At 42.3% G+C, this 20,828-nt stretch overlaps 1 protein-coding gene across 2 annotated transcripts in view; it reads right to left on the minus strand.

Annotated features, from left to right (window-relative positions):
* Window positions 1-309: 309 nt before the first annotated feature.
* The window catches only part of ACCS (1-aminocyclopropane-1-carboxylate synthase homolog (inactive)), an 81,024-nt gene continuing 60,505 nt past the window's right edge, over window positions 310-20,828 (minus strand). For both annotated transcript variants that reach the window (XM_069221800.1, XM_069221799.1), the window contains exons 10-15: window positions 19,686-19,775; window positions 19,264-19,309; window positions 16,740-16,881; window positions 14,365-14,507; window positions 2,230-2,383; window positions 310-1,562 (exon numbers count right to left, since the gene is read on the minus strand). In XM_069221800.1, the coding sequence (XP_069077901.1) occupies window positions 1,273-1,562; window positions 2,230-2,383; window positions 14,365-14,507; window positions 16,740-16,881; window positions 19,264-19,309; window positions 19,686-19,775 (865 nt within the window). In that variant the 3' untranslated portion in view covers window positions 310-1,272. The remainder of the gene's footprint in view (window positions 1,563-2,229; window positions 2,384-14,364; window positions 14,508-16,739; window positions 16,882-19,263; window positions 19,310-19,685; window positions 19,776-20,828) is intronic.

The following is a 20,828-nucleotide window of genomic DNA, read 5'->3' on the forward strand; positions in this document are numbered from 1 at the left end:
TCAAGGACAAAGGGGATCAGCCAAGGAGAAGTGTACTCTGGAGCAATGAGAGGTGGACATAGCCATGGAAACAGGAAGAACGGGACACTAGTGGAGATATACTATAGCACAGACAGCAGGATAAGGGAACACGCATGGAAGGAGGAGGGGATGGGATACGGAGCAGATAGGCCAAGATACTGGGATGAAGACATCAGGGCATCCAATCAGACACTGCAGCAGGCAAAAGGACACAGACAGTAAGTACCATCAAAAGGCCATGCCTCTGCCAGACTCCGTTTATAAATACCACATAATATGTCAAACCTCTGACAGTAAAACAGCTTTATTATAAAAATGGGCCAAAACCACGTTTAAATCCCCATGAAACCAGGGGTTGTTCATCAGCACACGGCTCTGCTCAGGATTTCATTTTCATAGTGCTTTGTGATTAAAGCCAGTGATCTTCTGGGGCACCAACCCTGGAAAATACAGTTTGGTGATCCTCAATTTACTACAACACTTCAAAGGAGTGGCCTCTGAACTGTTCATCAGGAAGTCCACGTCTGATGGCACTCACTTCTGTGGGCTGACATCTACAGAAAGATCTAGGCATTCCTGATACTGGTGGTACCGTCCTCTCGAACATACTAGACACATGTTCTTGCTGATGGTTGAGTTTATTCCTAACAACCAATCATAAATCATGGATCAGCTTCCTGGAAGAGAACAGTCAAGTGATATGTGATACTAATACTTGATGGATATCCGCTATTCTGCACACCTCCTGCTAGTCTGGTCCGGTCCAAGTGAGTTTGCAGGACTAAAGCAGCAGTTGTTGCGGAAGATTTGGCCCCTATCTGGCAAATAATACTGCCCCTCCCTTTTTGCCAGATGAAACAAGAAAGTGAAACATATGACAGACGTGCTCCTCTGCAAAGAAAGTTTGAGTCCAACATGACGACTGTAGCATAAAACGGAAATTAATTTGAATCACCCAGCTCTCTGGTACTGTTACCTTAACTTATCTGTAAATCAGCGCTGGGACGAGAAAGGCAGATGCTTCAGAAAGTGCAACTGCAGGAGGTAACAAGTTTCAGAGTCTTCAGGATTAGAGGACATTGTTGGCAAACTGACATTTTAGTGCCTACCACTTTCTCCATTGGTGTGATGCTGTTCTCTTGTGCACACAGACTACAGTTTCATTACAGTGGACCTGTTTACCTGGGCAACATGCTGGGATGGCCACGTCTGCAATAGGAATTGAGCTGGTGTGCATGATCAGTCCAGAAACTAGTGCTTGCCCATTAACTTGGCAAACACATCAAAGACCTCTGGGTTCTCCTGAGCGAACTGTTCCACTGTATTCTTTTGCAGCCAGTCAGAGGATCGCATCTGCTGCTGCAAGAGACCTATCAGGTCACCCAGGTTGGAGCTGGAGGGCTCTTGGTTGCTGGAGACATAGATCACTTCGTCTGTGCTGTCCGCCTTTCCATCTGGTTCTCCCTGCTCCAGGGGGCTCCTTTCGTCTGTCGCCATCTCGCGTTCCACCTCCTCCAACACTTTTCGGATCCTCTGCATTCCTATGGCAAAGCAGAGTGGAGGCAGCAGCTTAGAAAGTTTTACATAGCATTTTACATGATTTTCATAAATACAATTCTGATGAAACCTTTATCTGCTGTACACCAAAGTCTTGTATTACACTGAAATAAAAGGAGAATTAGCTTGAAAATTCAACATTTGATTAAAAAACCAAGATACCCCAATTGGCAAAGATGGTTTCATTGATCGATTTAGAGAGAACTTTATGAAGACAGATTACTAGTGACATCTGTGGCCATAGTTTAGGTGTCAATCATCATGAAGCAACACAAATCCAGATTGGGCAACATGTCACTTGCCTGTGATTCAGAACAGGGGTGAGATATATCAAAGTTTCTAAGGAGGTGAGCAAATCTAAAGTGAATTATCCAAGAAATATCACACTGAAGAAAATCTATGCTTCCACCAACAATCAAAAACTCAATTTATTTTTAAATCTACTCAGACCTGGCAATCCAGTGGTCTACAGATCACAAGCATGTTTCCTCATGGTGATAAAGCAAGGGTACTGGAATAGGACAGGAAATAGTCTAGAAGTTATGACCATGAGCTCCAGCCTTATGTGGTCAGGGAAAATTCAACAAGTCTCAGCAGGAGCAGAAAAACAGTCTACAGCAGAAGACTATGGAAACAGGCCAAGAAACCCACCTAATTGTAAACGGTGCGTCTTGTCAGCGAATATGATCCGGAACCAGCCCGGTTCGCAGCACTCAAATGCCTTTCCACAGGAGAGAAGGACTTTGTTATCAAGGAAACGTCTCCACAACATCACTTCTTCTTCAAATGTGCCAGTTCGTAGGTACTGTCAGGGCAACAACAAAAGAAAGGCAAATATCAATAAATGATGGTTAGTGACAGATGGGATATTCCATTCACAACTACTGTTTACAAAAAGGCAGGGAGAGCAGGCAGGAGATAAACAACTAAAACAAATGTAAACAAGAATATATGTCACTCAACTGGACTTTCCACTTTCTGGGAGTCAGCGTAGGTGAATTCTTTTGTACCTGTTACCTACAATGTTTGGAATAAATGTGCCTAATCCTAAGTAAAGCAAGTCAGTGCATTGTCAACTGGTGCACTGTAAAAGGGGACAGAATAATAAAGATATAACAGCCAAATTACATTATGGCTAAAAACAGTTGGGAACTCATGTCACAGCCTAGCAGATGTCAGGGGTGAGAACATCCATCACCAATGCCATTGATACAGCATTAGCTTCAACTTCAGCTCCTTTCTGGAAAGTTTCAGGGTGATCCGTCAAGCGAGGGCAGAGGAAAAATAAAAAAGAGGGCGGGGAGTGTTTCCAAAACACATTTCCCTATGTAATTCACATAGGGATATTTGAACAGCGCTATAGCCAAAATGGCCGGACCAAATAAACAAGTTACTTACCTTTGGTAACGATTTATCTGGTAGAGACATATTCTAGTTGCAGGTTCCTTGCCTTAGAATTTCCCCAGGCGTCAGGCTCGATCCAGAGATTTTTTTTTCAAGCAGTACCCTTGCTCGCGTCAAGTGGTGTCGGTGGATTCCACGTCCATCGCTAGTGTTGTGGTCGCCATGATGTCGCCGTCGGGGTCGAATATAGGCGCCGACTCGGCGCGATGACGTCAGTTCTTTTCCTTCCGCGCCACGCGCTGATCTGGAGAAGAGCTAACCTGGTCACTTTTTGACCAACCTCGACATTTTTGTTGAATTTTCTGGTGTCTTTTGGTGCATTTAAGGATGTCCCCGAAGACTGGGTTCAAGGATCCGCATCCTGTCTGTTTGTGGTGTCTCGAGCGTGACTACGACCCAAAGTCGTGCTCCGAGTGCCGGGCTATGCACCTCAAGGCTTTGACGGAGCGGTCCCTAAAGCTCATGACCAAATTTGATAGAAAGCTCGAATTTTACCCAGAATGCATGCCTTTTGTGATTTGGTCTAAATCCGTTCAGTAGTTTTTGAGAAACATAAAACTAAGGTTCAAAATTTATAGATGTCTGGATGGTTGTGTATACAGGACTACCATAGGCACATAACTTCAAATGATAGAGCGATCTGATTGGCAGAGGGGGTCTTTTTTTCCCCCTGCTGGTCGCCTCACTACTGCAAGTCCCTTGGGACCTCGCACTCTGAATGACTGGCCGCAAAATGAAGAGAAATGCTGCGGCTGCCATTACAAGACTGTGGACTCAGTCCCTGTGTTTTCAAAAAGAAAAAAGGTATAATGGGGTAGGGTAGGTCAACCCCGACACCTGGACCTTAAAGGGGGATTCCCAGGTGAGGGTCACTGGATGCAAATCTAAAAAAAAAAAAAATATATTTTTTGGGTTGCACGATCCTGCAGGACTCTTGCAGGAGCTATACTGACCCCCTTACTCCTGCAAGAGTTCTGCCGGGATCAATTTTCTTTTTAAAGAGCGGTGAATGTCCCTTGGAGCAGGCTAGGCAATGAGACCAACTACACGCCAAGCACAGTGGAAGCCCGTGCATGTGTAATGACATTGAGTATGTTTGACCACTGACTTTGTGTTTCACCACTGTGCATATTAGTTGTTCAATATTCACCAGTAGCACATTACATTTTGTATTAGGTTTAGCTGCCCATTGGCTTTAACGTGGCATTAGACATTACATTCTGTATTCAGTTTAGCTGCCTATTGGCTTTAACGTGGCATTAGACATTTTGTATTCGGTTAAGCTGCCATTGGCTTTAACGTGGCATTAGACATTACATTCTGTATTCAGTTTAGCTGCCTATTGGCTTTATCGTGGCATTAGACATTGCAGTTTGAGACACTGCAGATGAGCTGTGTTTTTCCACATGGTAAACCAAGCTGTGTTTTTCGTAGAATCTCTCACCGAACACTAATCATGATGAGGAAGCGCATATTTTGTGTTTTTCTCTAGTGCAGCCTTGGGAGAGACAGCCTTGAAAGCCTAGCCAACTTTCGACGCTTGTTTCTTCCAACTCTGACCTACAGTAGCCAGCATGTTTTGACTATTAGAGGGAAGGGCCTTTTAATCTATAAAAGGTGTCCCCGGGCAGCAGCGAGGGGAATTTTCTGAGACTTCAGTCAGGAGCGGAGGTCAGCTGCCTGACCTGTCCCGTATGGGTGGAAAATCTCTTTCTCGAAGTTGAACAGGAGTCATCAACTTGCAGGCATGAGAAAGATGACGAGCAGTGATAGGCCCTATGGTGATGAATTTTGACTTTTATTCTTTGCTTTGAAGTTATGCTATAATATAATCACATATATTTGCTGTGTACATTGCAATTGAGAATCGCTTTGATATATTTTCCTTTCATTGCTGTGACTATTTTTAAACCTATGCCTCCAACCTACTAATCTCCTCTCTCAGGAACCTCGTGGTGAAGTAATAATAAATGTCTTCTTTAAATTAAGACTTGCATTCCAGAGATTGTTTTCAGCTCGGTCATTAGTGAAAGCAAAACAGCATGGCGGAGGGTTGGCTGCCTGAGAGCAGTTTGGTGCAGGACCTGGCAGCAGGCTGTGTCCTGTGGCCATTCCCATGCCGCACACGGCCTTAGCCCATGCGTGGTGACTGACCAGAGGGGGCAGAGAATAAGGCCCTGCCTAACTCAACGGTATTGCAACGAAGCAACACAGGATGCGGATTATTAGTATGCGGATGTTACGAGGATACAGGGCCAACTATAAGCTGATGAACTAAAATTATATTATCAAAAAAACTGAAAATCAGTTTCGTTTTTTTTTTTTACAATGAACAAGCTTAGTGCGGACAATATAAAGAGATTTGAATATCATTTGGAGATACAAGTGGTAAATGGAGAGATTAAGCCTTGAAGAAGTCCAATGTGTGGACGAAACAAGTGTCGGCTGACGTTACATGTGGATTTGACAAAATATCATCCAGTCCTTTGACTCATAGTTTATTTTTGTGTTAGATTATGGACTTTTATTGTATCTATTTACATTATGTATTTTATGTGGATTGGTTGTCTACTGTAGGGGTTTAGTGTTGTATGTTATTTATTATTGTCACCAATTTTTTTAATAAATATTTACATTATATAAAATTATGAGAACCTACATTGCTTGAGGTTAATAATATACGAATGTATATGGATTGTGGACAGTCTATCACAATTTACTAATTATATAGTCATATTTGACTTTTTGATTATCAATACTTTAGAAAAAAGAAAGAAAGAAAGAAAAAAATTGTTGTGCTCCGCTAGTACATTTTGTTTGGTTCTATTGTTACGGTCTTTGCTTTGAAAAACCGGAAAGCACATCAGGGCAACGATGTGCATTAGTGTATGAGCACTACCTAACAGCATTTATACTTGGGTAAATTAGGAAATGTGCATTGATACTGTTGCTTAGTGTTGCCAAATTTTTTTTTCTCTTATAACTCAACACTGTGCACAACAAAAGGGTTGGAAGAGTTACATACTGTAATGGAATCATACTTTATGATTTAAAAAAATAAATAGAAATTCACTGCAAAAACAAAGGTTAAAGCGCCATTTCATTTAGAAAAAAATGACAGTCTATGCACAACATTTCAAACATTTCAAACTGAAAACACTGAAATTCACCAGTTATAGCTAACTAAAGAAACTGTAACTTGCACCCTTGTCATGCACTGCTTATATTACATTACGGCTGACATGTTCTATGGCATCAGTGATAACATCACTTCAGTTAACTATAACTGGTGAATTTCAGTGTTTTTTCCTAGTTTATAATGTTATGTCTAAACTGATACTTTCACCAAACTATAACATCATTTTACCCTTTGTTTTTTTCAGTGAATATATATAGCTCACAAAAAACATCCCCTGTATAACCTTATGACATTAATCCATGCTTGTCATGGCCAAGACATGGTTGCACAAGGCCAGCACAAACATCTGAAAATGCAACTAGTATAGCAGTGCACAGACACCACTACAGTGAAGAGGGTGGAAAATATCTTCTGGTTACAGTGAAGAGGTTGAAAAATATCTTCTTCTGGTTTTCACAAGTCTCAGTTAGACACCCAGATGCATCTCCACGAACTGTAGATGTTTAGATAGAGCCATGACTAGCTCACTGAGAGGCTCCGCTCTGTCTGGGACTCCAACCCTGCCACAAGTACTAACCCTCCTGCTAGTAGTCACTTATACAAACAGGGTACACGTATTGCTCCTCTTGTCGTAGGTAGGCCTTGACTAGCACCTGGCGTCTGGTAAAAACTATTGGCAGTGCCTTGAATTACAAGGACTCATTTCAGACTTATTGTGCTTTTGGTAAAAAGGGGATACCAAAGTAGGCTTTTTCCTCCAGATGCAACAGAAAAGCATCACCTTGTTTCACAGGTGAAATCCAGTTCTTTAGTGTACCTACGCAACAACACTGCTGCTTTATGTATTGGATTAATTTTCATAAGATGAAGACAGATTGTCACCTTTAGGACTTCTTTGGGAACAGAATTTAGAAGGCATGCACCCCTCTGTTGCATTCCTTTAAGAAAACTGTTTTCACTGCCCATTATTGAAGATGTTGCTGTACTGTTTTCTGTGGTATACTCAAATGTTTATTAGGCAAAGGTGTGTTCCCCCCCCACAAACTCTCCGTGTGAATGCTCTTTAGAAAGTTGGCCATGCACGTGGAGATGATCTGCTTCCAGCTGTCAATGAAGCCAATCATTCTTCCCATACTAAAGTGTGAAAGGTGTCAAGCAGTACTCCTCGTGATCATTTTGTTTGAGGAGTGAGACCGTCAGGTGCCGGATACCTCTCTTGCCGTCTCAGATGTTGTACTGCCAATTCGGTCCTCTCCGTTTCAAAGGGAAAGCAGAGAACAATTAGTAGTTTGTAACTTAATGGACATCAGTTGTTGTTATAGATTTGTGAGTGTTAACCCTGAAGGAGTAAAATTCTGAAATGATGACCTTGCCTTTTAAGTGAATGTAGCTTTAATCACCCAAGTTTCAGATTTAAATTGTCTTCGACTGCCCTGCAGCCCATGTGACGAAAACATGCTTCAGCCACGGAGAAAAAGGTTTTTACTGCTTGAGTTACCGCCATATATCCCTCCTTAAGTTGACATGTATATAACATGTGAGTTTGTGAAGCAATCATTCACCCTTGGGTTACCGCCATATATCCCTCCTTAAGTTGACATGTATATAACATGTGAGTTTGTGAAGCAATCATTCACACTTGGGTTACCGCCATATATCCCTCCTTAAGTTGACATGTATATAACATGTGAGTTGGTGAAGCAATCATTCACCCCTGGGTTACCGCCATATATCCCTCCTTAAGTTGACATGTATATAACATGTGAGTTTGTGAAACAATCATTCACCCCTGGGTTACCGCCATATATCCCTCCTTAAGTTGACATGTATATAACATGTGAGTTGGTGAAGCAATCATTCACCCTTGAGTTACCGCCATATATCCCTCCTTAAGTTGACATGTATATAACATGTGAGTTGGTGAAGCAATCATTCACCCTTGGGTTACCGCCATATATCCCTCCTTAAGTTGACATGTATATAACATGTGAGTTTGCGAAGCAATCATTCACCCTTGGGTTACCGCCATATATCCCTCCTTAACTTGACATGTATATAACATGTGAGTTTGCGAAGCAATCATTCACCCTTGGGTTACCGCCATATATCCCTCCTTAACTTGACATGTATATAACATGTGAGTTTGCGAAGCAATCATTCACCCCTGGGTTACCGCCATATATCCCTCCTTAACTTGACATGTATATAACATGTGAGTTTGCGAAGCAATCATTCACCCTTGGGTTACCGCCATATATCCCTCCTTAAGTTGACATGTATATAACATGTGAGTTTGCGAAACAATCATTCACCCCTGGGTATGTTGGTGCTGAATAACAGATATTTATCATTACCCATCACAGTTGAATTCATCAGCCTCAAGAGGAAGAAAGGCTGTGTGGATACAAAGTCACACACTCACACCTGCAGTGAATGCATTAATCAACAGAGCAATCACCCAAATGTGCTTGCCATGTGATTGAAGAAAAAAAAAAAACATGAACTCAAAAAATATTCACGTATATGGCTGTTTTCTTAGTTTTTTTTTTTAATATCAAGTCTTTCAGCTTTACCATGATTTTTATTAATATTATTGTTGGTTCTAAAGGAGACAAGAATAAATCACAGCCTAAGCAAGGACTCAGATCACATGCAACTACAATGTTATCATGTCACTTATACACTTTATAACTGCAAATATGAAAAGGAGAAGGAAAAATAAATGTATTGACACTCGAAGTACTCGCAAAATAAATAAGCGCTATTCAAAGTAAAAATAAAAATAAAGAATATAAAAAAGAATACATTGAACTGTTTTTGTTCGTTATTGACGAGGCTGATGAGAAAGGAATTGTTTTTAGGCAGATATAAGCAATTTGCACAGACTTTGTGCTGTCACTCAAAGTGAAGGAGCCAATGGGTAAAGACAATTTAACAGACCTATGGATGAAGCCACTGACCGAAGGCCCCTCTATTTTTGTATATTATAGAACATTTGTTTAAAAAACAATCCAATGGAAAACCAACTAAAGCTGACGCAAAGACCAGACCTAAAACACATTCATCCACATTTCACCCTTCTATCTGGCATAAAAGACTGAGTCAGGCATCCAGTTTTCCTCAATTTTTGACTAAAACAGGATCTCTCTTTGGCGGCCTCTATCATCAGATAGGCAGAAGAAATAAGGACAGATGCACAAACTCACTAGTAAATGTGTTTTTGGAATGCTCTACACCCATTCAGTGATTCAGAAACAGGTTTCTGAATAACTAAATGGGTTTTGGAAGCCAAACCGAGTTGGTATTTGGAAGGGGCAGTATTCAGGGTGTGCTTCCAAAAAACAATTTTTTATAGTATGTATTAATGTTTTGTGACCAAATCTGGTACCAAAACATTAACATGTTAAAGACAATTAACCTATTCATAAATGGTAAAAGCTCCAGAAGGGACCCTTTCCCCTTTGTGAGTAGTTAAAAACATTTTTTAGGAGTAGGCCATGGTGCACGGGACCACTGCCAAACGTTTTCAATACTTTATTTATTTAAACACAGCCAGTTTCCTTTAAGGAAAATGAGCTGCATTAAAAAAGGATTGCTTCATTTAAAAGCAATCACAGACATGGTGGTCTGCTGCCCCCTGCACGATACCATCCCCTTTGCTGGCAACGTATCATAGTGAACTGCAATCTGCAACCTTCGTCATTATATGCATGAAGTAGGTCAGCTTCTGACCCACTACAATTCAGATATTTAAAACAACGTCCTGTCAGTACATAGTTTGATTCTTAAAAATAGTTACTGGTGGCAAAACTATTGCTCACAACGTGCAAGCAGTATTTTGAAGCCAGTAAATAGTGCACATGGCCCAAAGTTACTTAACTGTAAGTATAGTTCTCCAGAATTGGATATCTTTCACAGATTCACATGCTTGAATCATCCCTGTTCTCAAGAGCAAGATTTCTTTATATCCTGGCCTGTTTTCTTCACATGTGGTTGCTAGATTAAGCTATCTTCTAAAAGCCAAATTCAGCTTCTCAAATGTCTTCTAGAATTAGCCCTCCAAAGGATTTTATTTTCTTAGATTCCTCTGTGAGATTGCGGCCAAGTGCATCTACTGTCCTTCCTTCTCCAACATATAAAAACGTTTTTGCTACTTTCTTCATGTGCCAGAAACTTTCATCTGATAACAGAGCTCTTGAGTACAGGGCAGTCTACACAAACACGGTCTCTAACGTTTTTGTTGCCCTCATCCCTCTGCTTTCCTGTCAGAAAACTATGATGAAGGATTCTGAACTGCTGCTCCTGTTTGGAGCCTCATATTTTTGTTACTTGAAAGGATACTGCTACTTGCACTCATGGAGGTGGGGTGGAGCAGGTGATCTAGGGAAGGAGAAGGATTCTCCCACACATTGATGTTTCTCTGGGTGGGAAGAGTGGTGCTGTTGCAGTCAGAAGAGAGGGTAGGCTGGATGTTGTATGTTAGGAAGCAGAGAGTCACTCCATTTTCTTAACAATCTGCATTTGTGATCTAAGAGGAGCACACTATGTGTGAAGGTATAGGTTCCTGGTCACTGATTTTTTTGTGATCTAAGAGGGGGACACTATGCGTGACGGTATAGGTTCCTGGTCACTGATTCTTTTGTGAACTAAGAGGGGGACACTATGCGTGATGGTCCAGGTTCCTGGTCACTGATTCCTTTGTGATCTAAGAGGGGGACACTATGCGTGACGGTACAGGTTCCTGGTCACTGATTCCTTTGTGATCTAAGAGGGGGCACTATGCGTGACGGTACAGGTTCCTGGTCACTGATTCCTTTGTGATCTAAGAGGGGGACACTATGCATGACGGTATAGGTTCCTGGTCACTGATCTTTTTGTGATCTAAGACGGGGACACTATACGTGAAGGTACAGGTTCCTGGTCACTGATACTCACAAGCCAAGTTCTATTTGTTCCTTGCTGCTCATCTTCGATAATATCTTTCGAGGCAATTTTTTCGAGAATTGCAGGTCCAATAACAGCATTTTCATATAGGAGGGGCTGCTAAGTAACCCCCTTGATGCAACGCTCGTCAAAGAATGTCCACTATTGCATGGGGACTACTCGTCTACAAAAGCCTTGTGATGAGTAGATTTACGTTTGAAGGGGGGCTCATCACTGACACACAGCTAGATAGCTAGGGATCAAGGGCCAGATGTAGGTATATATGATTTTGCGACTCGGAAATTGCGAGTCGGTGCGACTCGCAATTTCTGAGTCGCAAAATCATATGCAGAATGGTGTCCATGACACCATCTGCGAATCACAAGGGGGTCGCAAAGACGCACCTCATTAATATTAATGAGGTGGGTCGCAATTTGCGACCCCCTTGCGATTCCCTGCACTCACAGGGATGGTGGCCTGCTGGAGACAGCAGACCTCCATGTCTGTGACTGCTTTTTTAATAAAGCAGGTTTTTTTTTTGTATTGCAGCCCGTTTTCCTTAAAGGAAAACAAGTTGCAATACAAAAGAAAAAATGAAACCATTTGGTTTCATTTTTTTGCGACATTCCCTTTTGCGAATGAGTTAGCACCCACTTGACATGGGTGCTAACTGCGAATTGCTTTGCGACCGAGGTCACAAAGCAATTTTGCATTGCGGTGCGGATCGCAAATAGGAAGGGAACACCCCTTCCTATTTGCGAGTCGCATTCCCATTTTGTGAGTCGGTACCGACTCGCAAAAAGGGAATGTGCATCGCGATGCCCGTTTTGCATGGCGCAAACTGCGAATTTCGCAGTTTGCGCCATGCAAAATGGTTGCTACATCTGGCCCAAAATCTCCCGGATGAAGAACAGATGATGATTAGAAAGGAGGCGCCTGCTGAAAAGGACAGTCATGGGGGTAACATCTCTTTAGTATAGTCATGGCACATCTTAGCAGAAGAGTCTCCAGTTTCATAATTTAGCCGTCATAAATGCTTTATCAGAGGGGTGCTTCCTCCTCCTTTACTAAACACAGAAAAATCCTAAGCGATAGATCTAAACCTAAGAAATAATTATACACCTCAACTCCTACTTAGTAAGAGAACTTTTCTCTTTTTCTTGGCACCTGAATTCTTTGTCCTTTTGGAAAACCTCTTGCTAACTTAACAGTCATCATTAACAAGAGCTGGATTTAAACAATAACTGCACATCACATGATGTCCTTCCATACATACATTTTGGTTTGTACTTCATTTATCTGCAGTGCAGGAAAAGCTTTTCATCTCTACATCCCTGCTGTCAAGTGGCACTCACAAAAAAAAAAATCTAAATTCACCGAGGCCAACTTGTCTGCCCATGAATGCCTAGCAGCATGTCAAAACATTAATTCATTTTTTCAGATCATCATTTATTTGTTACTAAAGCTTCATTTGGGAGACAACTAGAGGACCTCTACAGAGGATCTGTCAATTGACCTGAGGTTAAAGAATTGGAAAGGCTTCAAAGACAGAGCCTGTGGCCAGTCACTCGCTAGCTGAGAGCTTACCATACCAAATAAGAGTAAGTCCCAAAAGCGTACGCTTATGCACTGCTACTCCATAGCTCAGCTGGACAACATGGAATATTTAATGAGAGCATGAATGGCTGTCAGAAATTGGAGGAGCACTGATAACCATAAATGGCATCAAAGCATCCTACATTCCCACAATGGTGTGCCACTAGTTCACTGGGATAAGGGGAAGGTCAGGATAGAAATAAGGGACAGTAATCATGTCTCTCTGAATATCTAGTGACAAAGGTCAAATGATGACAGAGGGTATCCTTGCCCATGATACATGATCAAAACTGGTCACAGGCTCATGCCACATGTCTGGCAAGCAGTCTACCTGATCCTTGATGCCAGGACAGTTGGTTATCATATATTCACTACATCAAGTCTGTTTGCCTGAATCACCAGCTGTGTTGCCACAAATTTCCCTACGCTTTGCTCATTGCTATTCGTGCAGGACCTATGAATCCACGGTTTAACGTTCATTTTCTTCTGATAGAAGTGTCCATGTTGCTTGCAACTTCCCTGCAGTACACAAGGCACCAGTGTCAGCTGGTAAGTACCTTAGAGGATGGAACTAGGGAAAGCTAATTTGCTCTTGCTGCCATTCTTCCCAATGCTGCTGCTCAATCACTTGTCACTCTGCTTTGAGTTCTTTACTTGTTCTGTTGCCTTCGGCTGTGATCTTTAAATGGCTGCAGCAATACTTACTGTGTGCCATATGTAAATACAAATCTAAAGTAGTAATTCATTACCTTTCAAAGTTGCCTAATGAGCTTCACAAACTTCAGTCAAATGTACCTCACATGTCACCAGTATCAGCCTGGAAAAAAGAATTTGAAATCTGGCAAAGTCACATGGCCCATCATTGCCATGCTTGTTGTTTGAAAGATACACAAACCATGGCAAAGGTCTATAATGCTTAGTGTATTTACACCCATTTTAACTTTTCTCTGTGAATTTGTTTGCCAGTGGTTACAATATTAATGAAATGAGTTGCTCCTCTAGGCCCAAGTTACTGACTTGCTCTTGGCAAAGTGGGCCTCAGTATATCTCCTGTATTTCAGTTCCATCATTCAAACGTAGAGCTATTACATCTCAGAACTCTGCCTCCTCTGATCTATGCATTCACAAAAATGGTATACCCCATCCCATTACCAATATTACTACAAAAAACATGAAGGTCCTGATTTAGATATTGGCAGATGGGTTACTTTATCAAAATGATGACGGCTATCCTGTCGCTGAAATTGAAATCCCATTATTTCCTATGGGATTTAGATTTTGGCGGATGAGATATCCATCATCGCTGTGACAGAGTCATCCATCTGCCAATGTCTAAATCAGGCCAAAAATGTTTTTGCCAAACAGCTGCTAGGGGAGGAATAGTTTTTATTCAAGTGGCATGTACTTAGGCACTTATATGTTTTATCTTCTCTCTCTGTACCCTCCTCATTTGTCAAATTCATATAATGACAACATAAGTGTGCCATATTACTGTAAGTACAATACATGTAATAAACCATCATGCACAATCACGTCAGACTCTGTCATCTTTTTCAACTTACTGCTAACCCTCAGAAGTCAGTAATTATAGGTGTAATGCAATGCTACTGGAGGTATGTATCTCCTTTTCAGGGTCCTCCTTGGTAGATTTGCACCTCTGTGCTGGCAAGATTTACACTCTAGGGGTAAAATGCTGGTGAGTATCTGCTCAGGGTCTCACTCACCTTACGAAAATCAATCCACACAAAGAAACCTGCATTGCAGTTTAAAAAAGGTACACCAAGAGCCTCCAGCTCCTCTGTCACGTACGCTTTGGCTGCTCTCAGCCGGGCATGATTTGTTCGCAAGAAGACCTGATTGATCCAATCTAGAAAAATATAAAGAAAAAATGGCAAACATGAAGAATGAGGATTCATTAAAGTTTCTCACGTGCCAAATACTGTGAGTTAATCAGAGGCCAGTTTGACTATTTTCAGAACTGTAGGTTTTCTTACTGAATTTAAGAAAGTTAAGAGATTAAATCAAAATATTAAACAGTCAACCCATATTGTGGTAATCGGGTCATTAACATACAAGCAAAGCATCATAAAAATACAGAAAATGCTTTGATTACTGCATACAACCAATTGATGTCTGATTGTTAATGTATTTTGATTGCACAATCTCCATTTATGCAATTAATGAGCTTTTTTTAGTTCAGAAAGATTATATTAAAAAAAGGTATGAATAACCATTTGAACCATCAAGTGAGATGAGACCAACTTTCAGAAATCTTAGAATCGGACACTTCAGTGGTCCAAACGGTATGGAAATATGTTGTTTAAACATTATTTACATTTTTCCTAAGGTACAAGTAAAAGAAAACAATTAAAAGTCAGTTTAAAAAAGGAACTCACATGTAAGAATATACTTTAAAGGTAAAGAAGCACAAAAGGAAAGAAAGAGAAGGAAAAAGAGGAACCAGTCCTGTCAAGAAAGTCTTGAAGGCAGCCAATGAGGCTGATCAGACCTACTGATTTAGTGAATTAGTGATTGTCAGACCCTGTTTCTGGGGGTGGGAGGCTTGGTGGGGGAGGGATTCACAGGGAAAACAGGTACTACAGATCCCAAACTATGGTATCTGAGATTATTTACCACTGGTACCCTACGGTCCATTCTACTAAGACAAACTCGGCCGATTACAAGCCTGCCCGAGCTTGACTCTCAGGGTACCAAGCGAGAGCAGTCACATGCTTCTTAGAGAGGTATTGTTGAGGGCAGGAGATCAGAACTCAACAATCACCAGACACACTAAAGTAAGATCTATCCCAAAGAAAGTACTTTTCATCTTGCAGCACAACTAAACACTGTTCAATTCAGTGGATATAACAAACTGCATTGAAGAATGCTGCTTTCTATTGTGAGATGTAACAACCCCTTCCCGTTCTCCTTTCTGCTATTACTGTCCCCACCCTTTTATGTGTTTGAGTAGGACTGGTGCACTTAGCTCAAATGGTCTCAATGTTTCAAGTATACAGCTCAGTTCAACCGCTTATGGTCCCTTTAGCATGCATCGACAGTCTCTGGTGGGTGAGGCAGATCAGCCCACCCACCTTCAGGTCCCTCATGTGGTGCAGGTGAGGCTCAAGGTTTCTCTCAACACGCCCTGATGTGTGCCATAAGCAGCCTCGCCCTCCCACCTTTGTGGTGAGAGCTCTTCAGTCTGGGGTGGCAGCAGCAACCTTTCCGTATTGCGTTGAAAGACAAATTGGGAGGTAGGTCTTCATTGCAACACCTGGCTCACTAGTAGAGGCCCCCTTGGTTGACTACAAGCAAATGCTTAGCAGAGGTAGCTGCTGCCCCGTGGTGATATCTTTGGGTAGTGGCAGCCTCTGGTCGGGTTGCTGCTCGGGGGTGACAGCCGTTTGCTCTTCTGCGGCGGTAGGAACGAGTGATCAAACCCATTGTTGACTGCAAGGTGACACACCCTCGCACAAACGTGGTACAGCGCACCACATGAACAGTGCAGAAAAGCCGGGCAGACCTTTTCAGAGCAGTCTCTAATGGCGCACTTTCTTCAGTCCTCAGATTTCTGTGGAGTTCATGTTGGTGGACAGTCTCTCTGCCTGCAAAGACAGACACACTCCTGCCCTCTTTCACACAGCAGGTACGCATCTAGGCACTATAGGATAACACCCAGCTACCCCAAAAGTAAGTGGTGACTTCAGCTGATGTCTCTATCTCTGTGAGGCTGGCTGTAGGGCAGACGCCAAACTGATTTCACAGCAGCTCTACAAAGCAGCCCCTTCCTTATTCAGGAAGAACCTGAGTCTGGAACTAAGCGGAGTTGATTGATCCCACTTTTATAAACATTTGCCATTCAGGGGATAAGTAAACACTGTCTAAGGTTTCTGAACCGGTTTGGGTTGGTTCTCTTTCAGATGTCATTTTAAGGCTATTGCTCAACACAGCCTTTGTTGCAGGTAAGAAAGAAAAAATACTTAGGAGACAGGAGTGACCCTGAATACTGAAAGCTCAAATGCAGCGTAAGGTGTTGTAAATGAAGACACTTCTGATCACACTGAGCTAGAGTAGGGGGAGCAAGACATGCAAAACCTACCTCTGTCACGCAGCAGCTGTGCTATTTTGTACTGAGTGGGTCCACAGACACCGTGGAAGTAACACAGAGAGGCCACACCATTGCAGACGTCTTGGTTCTGGGAATACAATGTGCCAAAGCGAATCCCTGAGACGGCAAAGTCCTACGATAACAAGAAGTGAACATACGACTCAAAAAAAAATCAGGAAACACTTGGAACATATTACCGTCATTCATGCTCAAAACGATGTTACCACTCACCCGCATATTGAAAATCACCAGTGAGTTAAGCAAGACAAACCACAGCCTGTTACCTTGGATCGGGTCACTTTGTAATGCCTAGTCAGACCCTTCCAATATGTAGCCATCAGTTACATATCACAATCAACCGCTACCCGCTATAGGGTGGGGTGGGGTGTGTGTGAATATCTGTGTGTCTCTAGAGCTCACTTCAACAGTGGTGGGCTACTAAGAGTCACAGAACTGAACAAATGTGTGTAGGTGTGGATGCAGAAATCTCATATTATTTCCACTACGTACTGCTCGCCATATCAGTGGTGGTATATGATCCAAAAAGCCTCATATGCCTAAATATCACTATGAATTAAGCCACTTCAGTTAGGTTTTCTACCTTATTCTTGTCTCCTGCAACTCCAGGGAACCGTCAAAGGTCATTCAGCTGGCTCACAAGAGATTAATTTGTACATGCATACTAGCACAGAGGAGTACAACGCATTTGAAAGAAAACGCTAATATTTGTTTGAGGAATATGCATTTAATTACAGATGGCCCTAGTAACCCTCAAACATGGGGCACTTAACTCTCCTGCTATAACTGTTACCTTGCTCATGATTCAAGTACTTTTATACTCCCAAAGAGACCCTAGCTCCCTTCTAACCTCATCTAAGGGTGCGGACAACAGTAGGTGGAAACCAATGCAAACATGTGTAACACTGCTGAGTCTCTTAAGGGTCTACTGAATGACTGAACAGGCCTAGAATCCTTGGCTAGGAAGGTAGGGCTTGGCACACAGAGCAGGATCCAACCTGTTGAGCAAAATTTCTACCAGGCTGCTAGTTAAAAAGTTGCGAACCGTAGTTCTGCCTCATGAAAGTGTGGTAGATCCAGCTCCGGACGACTACTCTTCATCTCCAGACATATCTTGGCCTCCACAGATCCAGGTCCAAGGCTAGGAAGCCTTTAGAAATCTGCCCTATAGTTGCTTGAACAAGGGTAACACTAACGTGTCCAGCACATGAGTCCACAAGGGGAGGACTACTTCAGGCCAGGAAGCCCTAGAATTTGGGGAGTATGTAAGGCCAAAGCCCAACATGATATGTGCGCGCTGTAAGGGAGTTCCTCAGCTTCTCTCTCAACTGTCCAACTCCTCCTAGCATATAGTCATCTTTATACAAATGCAGCCCACTGCAGGCACACAACCAATCAGTTTCCATGAGGTGCTCTCAGTAGACCACAATCATTTTACAAACAATGTGGATAGACATGCCTCTCTTTATATGGGCACTCCCACTGTGGAACCACCTGAGAACTTGCTACATGATTACACAGCCATGCTCAATCATGACACCTAGCACTCTATGAATTTTTCATTCGCAAAAAGTGATCACAAACTGAGCACCAACTTTTTGTGAATGGGAAGCAATTTTGTGAACCGACCTAAGAATTAATAGGTTGGTTCACAAAATTCCAAATCGTAGTGGGTTGCAACCTGACCTATCTCATCAGTAGGTCATAAATTGCGACACACTACAGTTGCATGCCATCACAGGGATAGTGGCCTGCTGGAGCCAGCAGACCATCCGGTCTGTGATTGCATTTTAAATAAAGTCACCATTTTTTTTTTTTTTTTAATGCAGCTCCTTTTTCTTAAAGGAAACTGGCTACATTTAAAAAGGGACGTTTTTTTGTTTGCTTGAGTTTTGGTGGTGGTACCATAGACTACTGCCTACTCCCCAACAAACTTCTTTTTTAACATTCACAAAGGGAATCAGGCCCTGAGGGAACACTTTCTAATTTGCAAATGGGTTACCACCTCCTTTGAAGTATCTGTAAAATTTAAATGTTTTGAGACTGGATTTGGGTTGCTGTTTGGAAGGGATACCCTAAACAAACCCCTTCAAAGTAAATATTTATTATGGGTTTCTAAACCCAATTTGTAATTCAGCAATGTAACCAAATGAGTTTAGAACATAAGAAAAATGACTCTGTAATTTTACAGATCTCAGGCTTTGGGGCAGCAAAATGCCTCGTCTACTGACACACTGTCACTTGCACAGTATGTGTATTGTGTAAAAAAATAGAACTGCAAGTTTCCAAATGCACTGGAAAACTACATTTCTATCCCATAACCATAAGTCTGTTTAGTAGATGTATCTGGCCTAAGTCCAAATGGGGTTTTCTGTAGCTGTCTGTGTGCTCCTGAGATGAAGAATACATGTAACCAGGCACTGTTTGTCCCACGTCAGTCTATAGTGGCCTTCTACAAGGTATAAAAAAAACTGAGGATAGACAAAAAGACGCTTACCTTGCCGATGCCCCACATCACATGAGTTCTCATGGGATCAGGCAGTCTACATGAGACAAAGCACAGGGGAGTCAGTTTCCAAAGAGGGTGTGGAGCAGTAAATTATTAATTTGCTTAGAAGAGCAGAGCACTTCCCCCAAGGAGTTGACGAAGGACATTTAAATCAAACCAGAAGGAAGAAACATTATATCATGGCAGCTGCATGAAAAGCTACCTACATAGTGGCTCTGCTTCTTAAAGTACCTGAGCGCTTTAATTTTACAGACAGAGATGTGGGACTGCACCTCTTGGGAGTGAATAAAAAAAAAAGATATTTGTGAAATTGAAAATACCTTCTTAAGTGCTGTTAAAACTGTACTTGTGCACAACCAGGACCACAAAAGTTGCATTAAGAGAGAGACAGCCTTTAAGGTTTGACTTACTTGTCTATACTCAGAACGCTCTGGAATACTTCGGAATCCTCGAAGACAGACAACATGTAAATCTCATCCACTACCACATGTAACTCGTGCCTGAAACAAAGACGAGAAAAAAATAATTGGGTCTCTCAACAGAATATTTTAATGTGGTCAAAACACAGTAAAACCTAAGAGTTTGTCTGATTGAAGCACACAGGTATTGTTTGAAAATGGCCTAAGCACCATTCATGGCACCCCTACATGTAACAAATTGTATTTTAATGCTGGGGCTGAAAAGGAACTTATTACGCAAACACCAGTGTTTTTGCTTGGTCATTTTTTATGTTCTTCTGGACTCTGGGCAGGAAGGGCAGCGACAGACGGCATAGAGGAGTCCTGTACTCCACTCTATTCGGAATGAGTCTCTGAGAGACCTGTCTTGGAAACTCCAGAGTGCAAAATATTTTACATTGCGCACTATTGCAGTAGGGTAAGATCCATCCAGGGTTCTTCCCACCGCTGGAAGATGCTCTGCATCATCATGGAGAATAACCGCCAGTTGTGATCTGCCAGGCACTGTTGTCTGGGTCCATCCGCCCTGAAGTTCAAAGATTCCGCCAGGCGGTTCACGACCAGGGAAATGCCCTACCGCTCCAGACAACCCAAGACACAAAGTGCCTCCTGGCACAGGATGCAGACCCCACCCCTCCCTGCTAGTTACCGTACCACATGGTGGTGGTTTTGCCGTGAGAACATCAGCCACCCTCCCTCTGATGGATAGAAGGCTTTCAGCACCAAGCAAAGGACCGGGCCTAGGTGGCGTGGCAAACCTCCGGAGTAGTTTTTAAAGAGGCAAAACTGTTGGCGACACTGTTGCACAGGTATAGAAAGTAGAAATGTAGAGGAAACACAAAGACAATGAGTGCCATCAAATGGCATATGCGGTAGGTCCATGGAGAAGCCCCACGGATCTCATCCAAGCATGCTGCTGAAGCATTGTGCCAGCGCCAACTGCTCGGCCCAAGCAGTCGGTTCTGAACAATCCAGAATGTAAAATTTATTTAGCAGAATCCTGAATGTTTTGTGCTTGAAATTCCTTGTGGTCTGCCAGAAAGACCTTCCTAACTATGTCACATGAAACATAGGTATTTCTCTCGAGCAAGCAGT

The sequence above is a fragment of the Pleurodeles waltl genome, chromosome 3_1, assembly GCF_031143425.1.
Source record: "Pleurodeles waltl isolate 20211129_DDA chromosome 3_1, aPleWal1.hap1.20221129, whole genome shotgun sequence".
NCBI classification, from domain to species: domain Eukaryota; kingdom Metazoa; phylum Chordata; class Amphibia; order Caudata; family Salamandridae; genus Pleurodeles; species Pleurodeles waltl.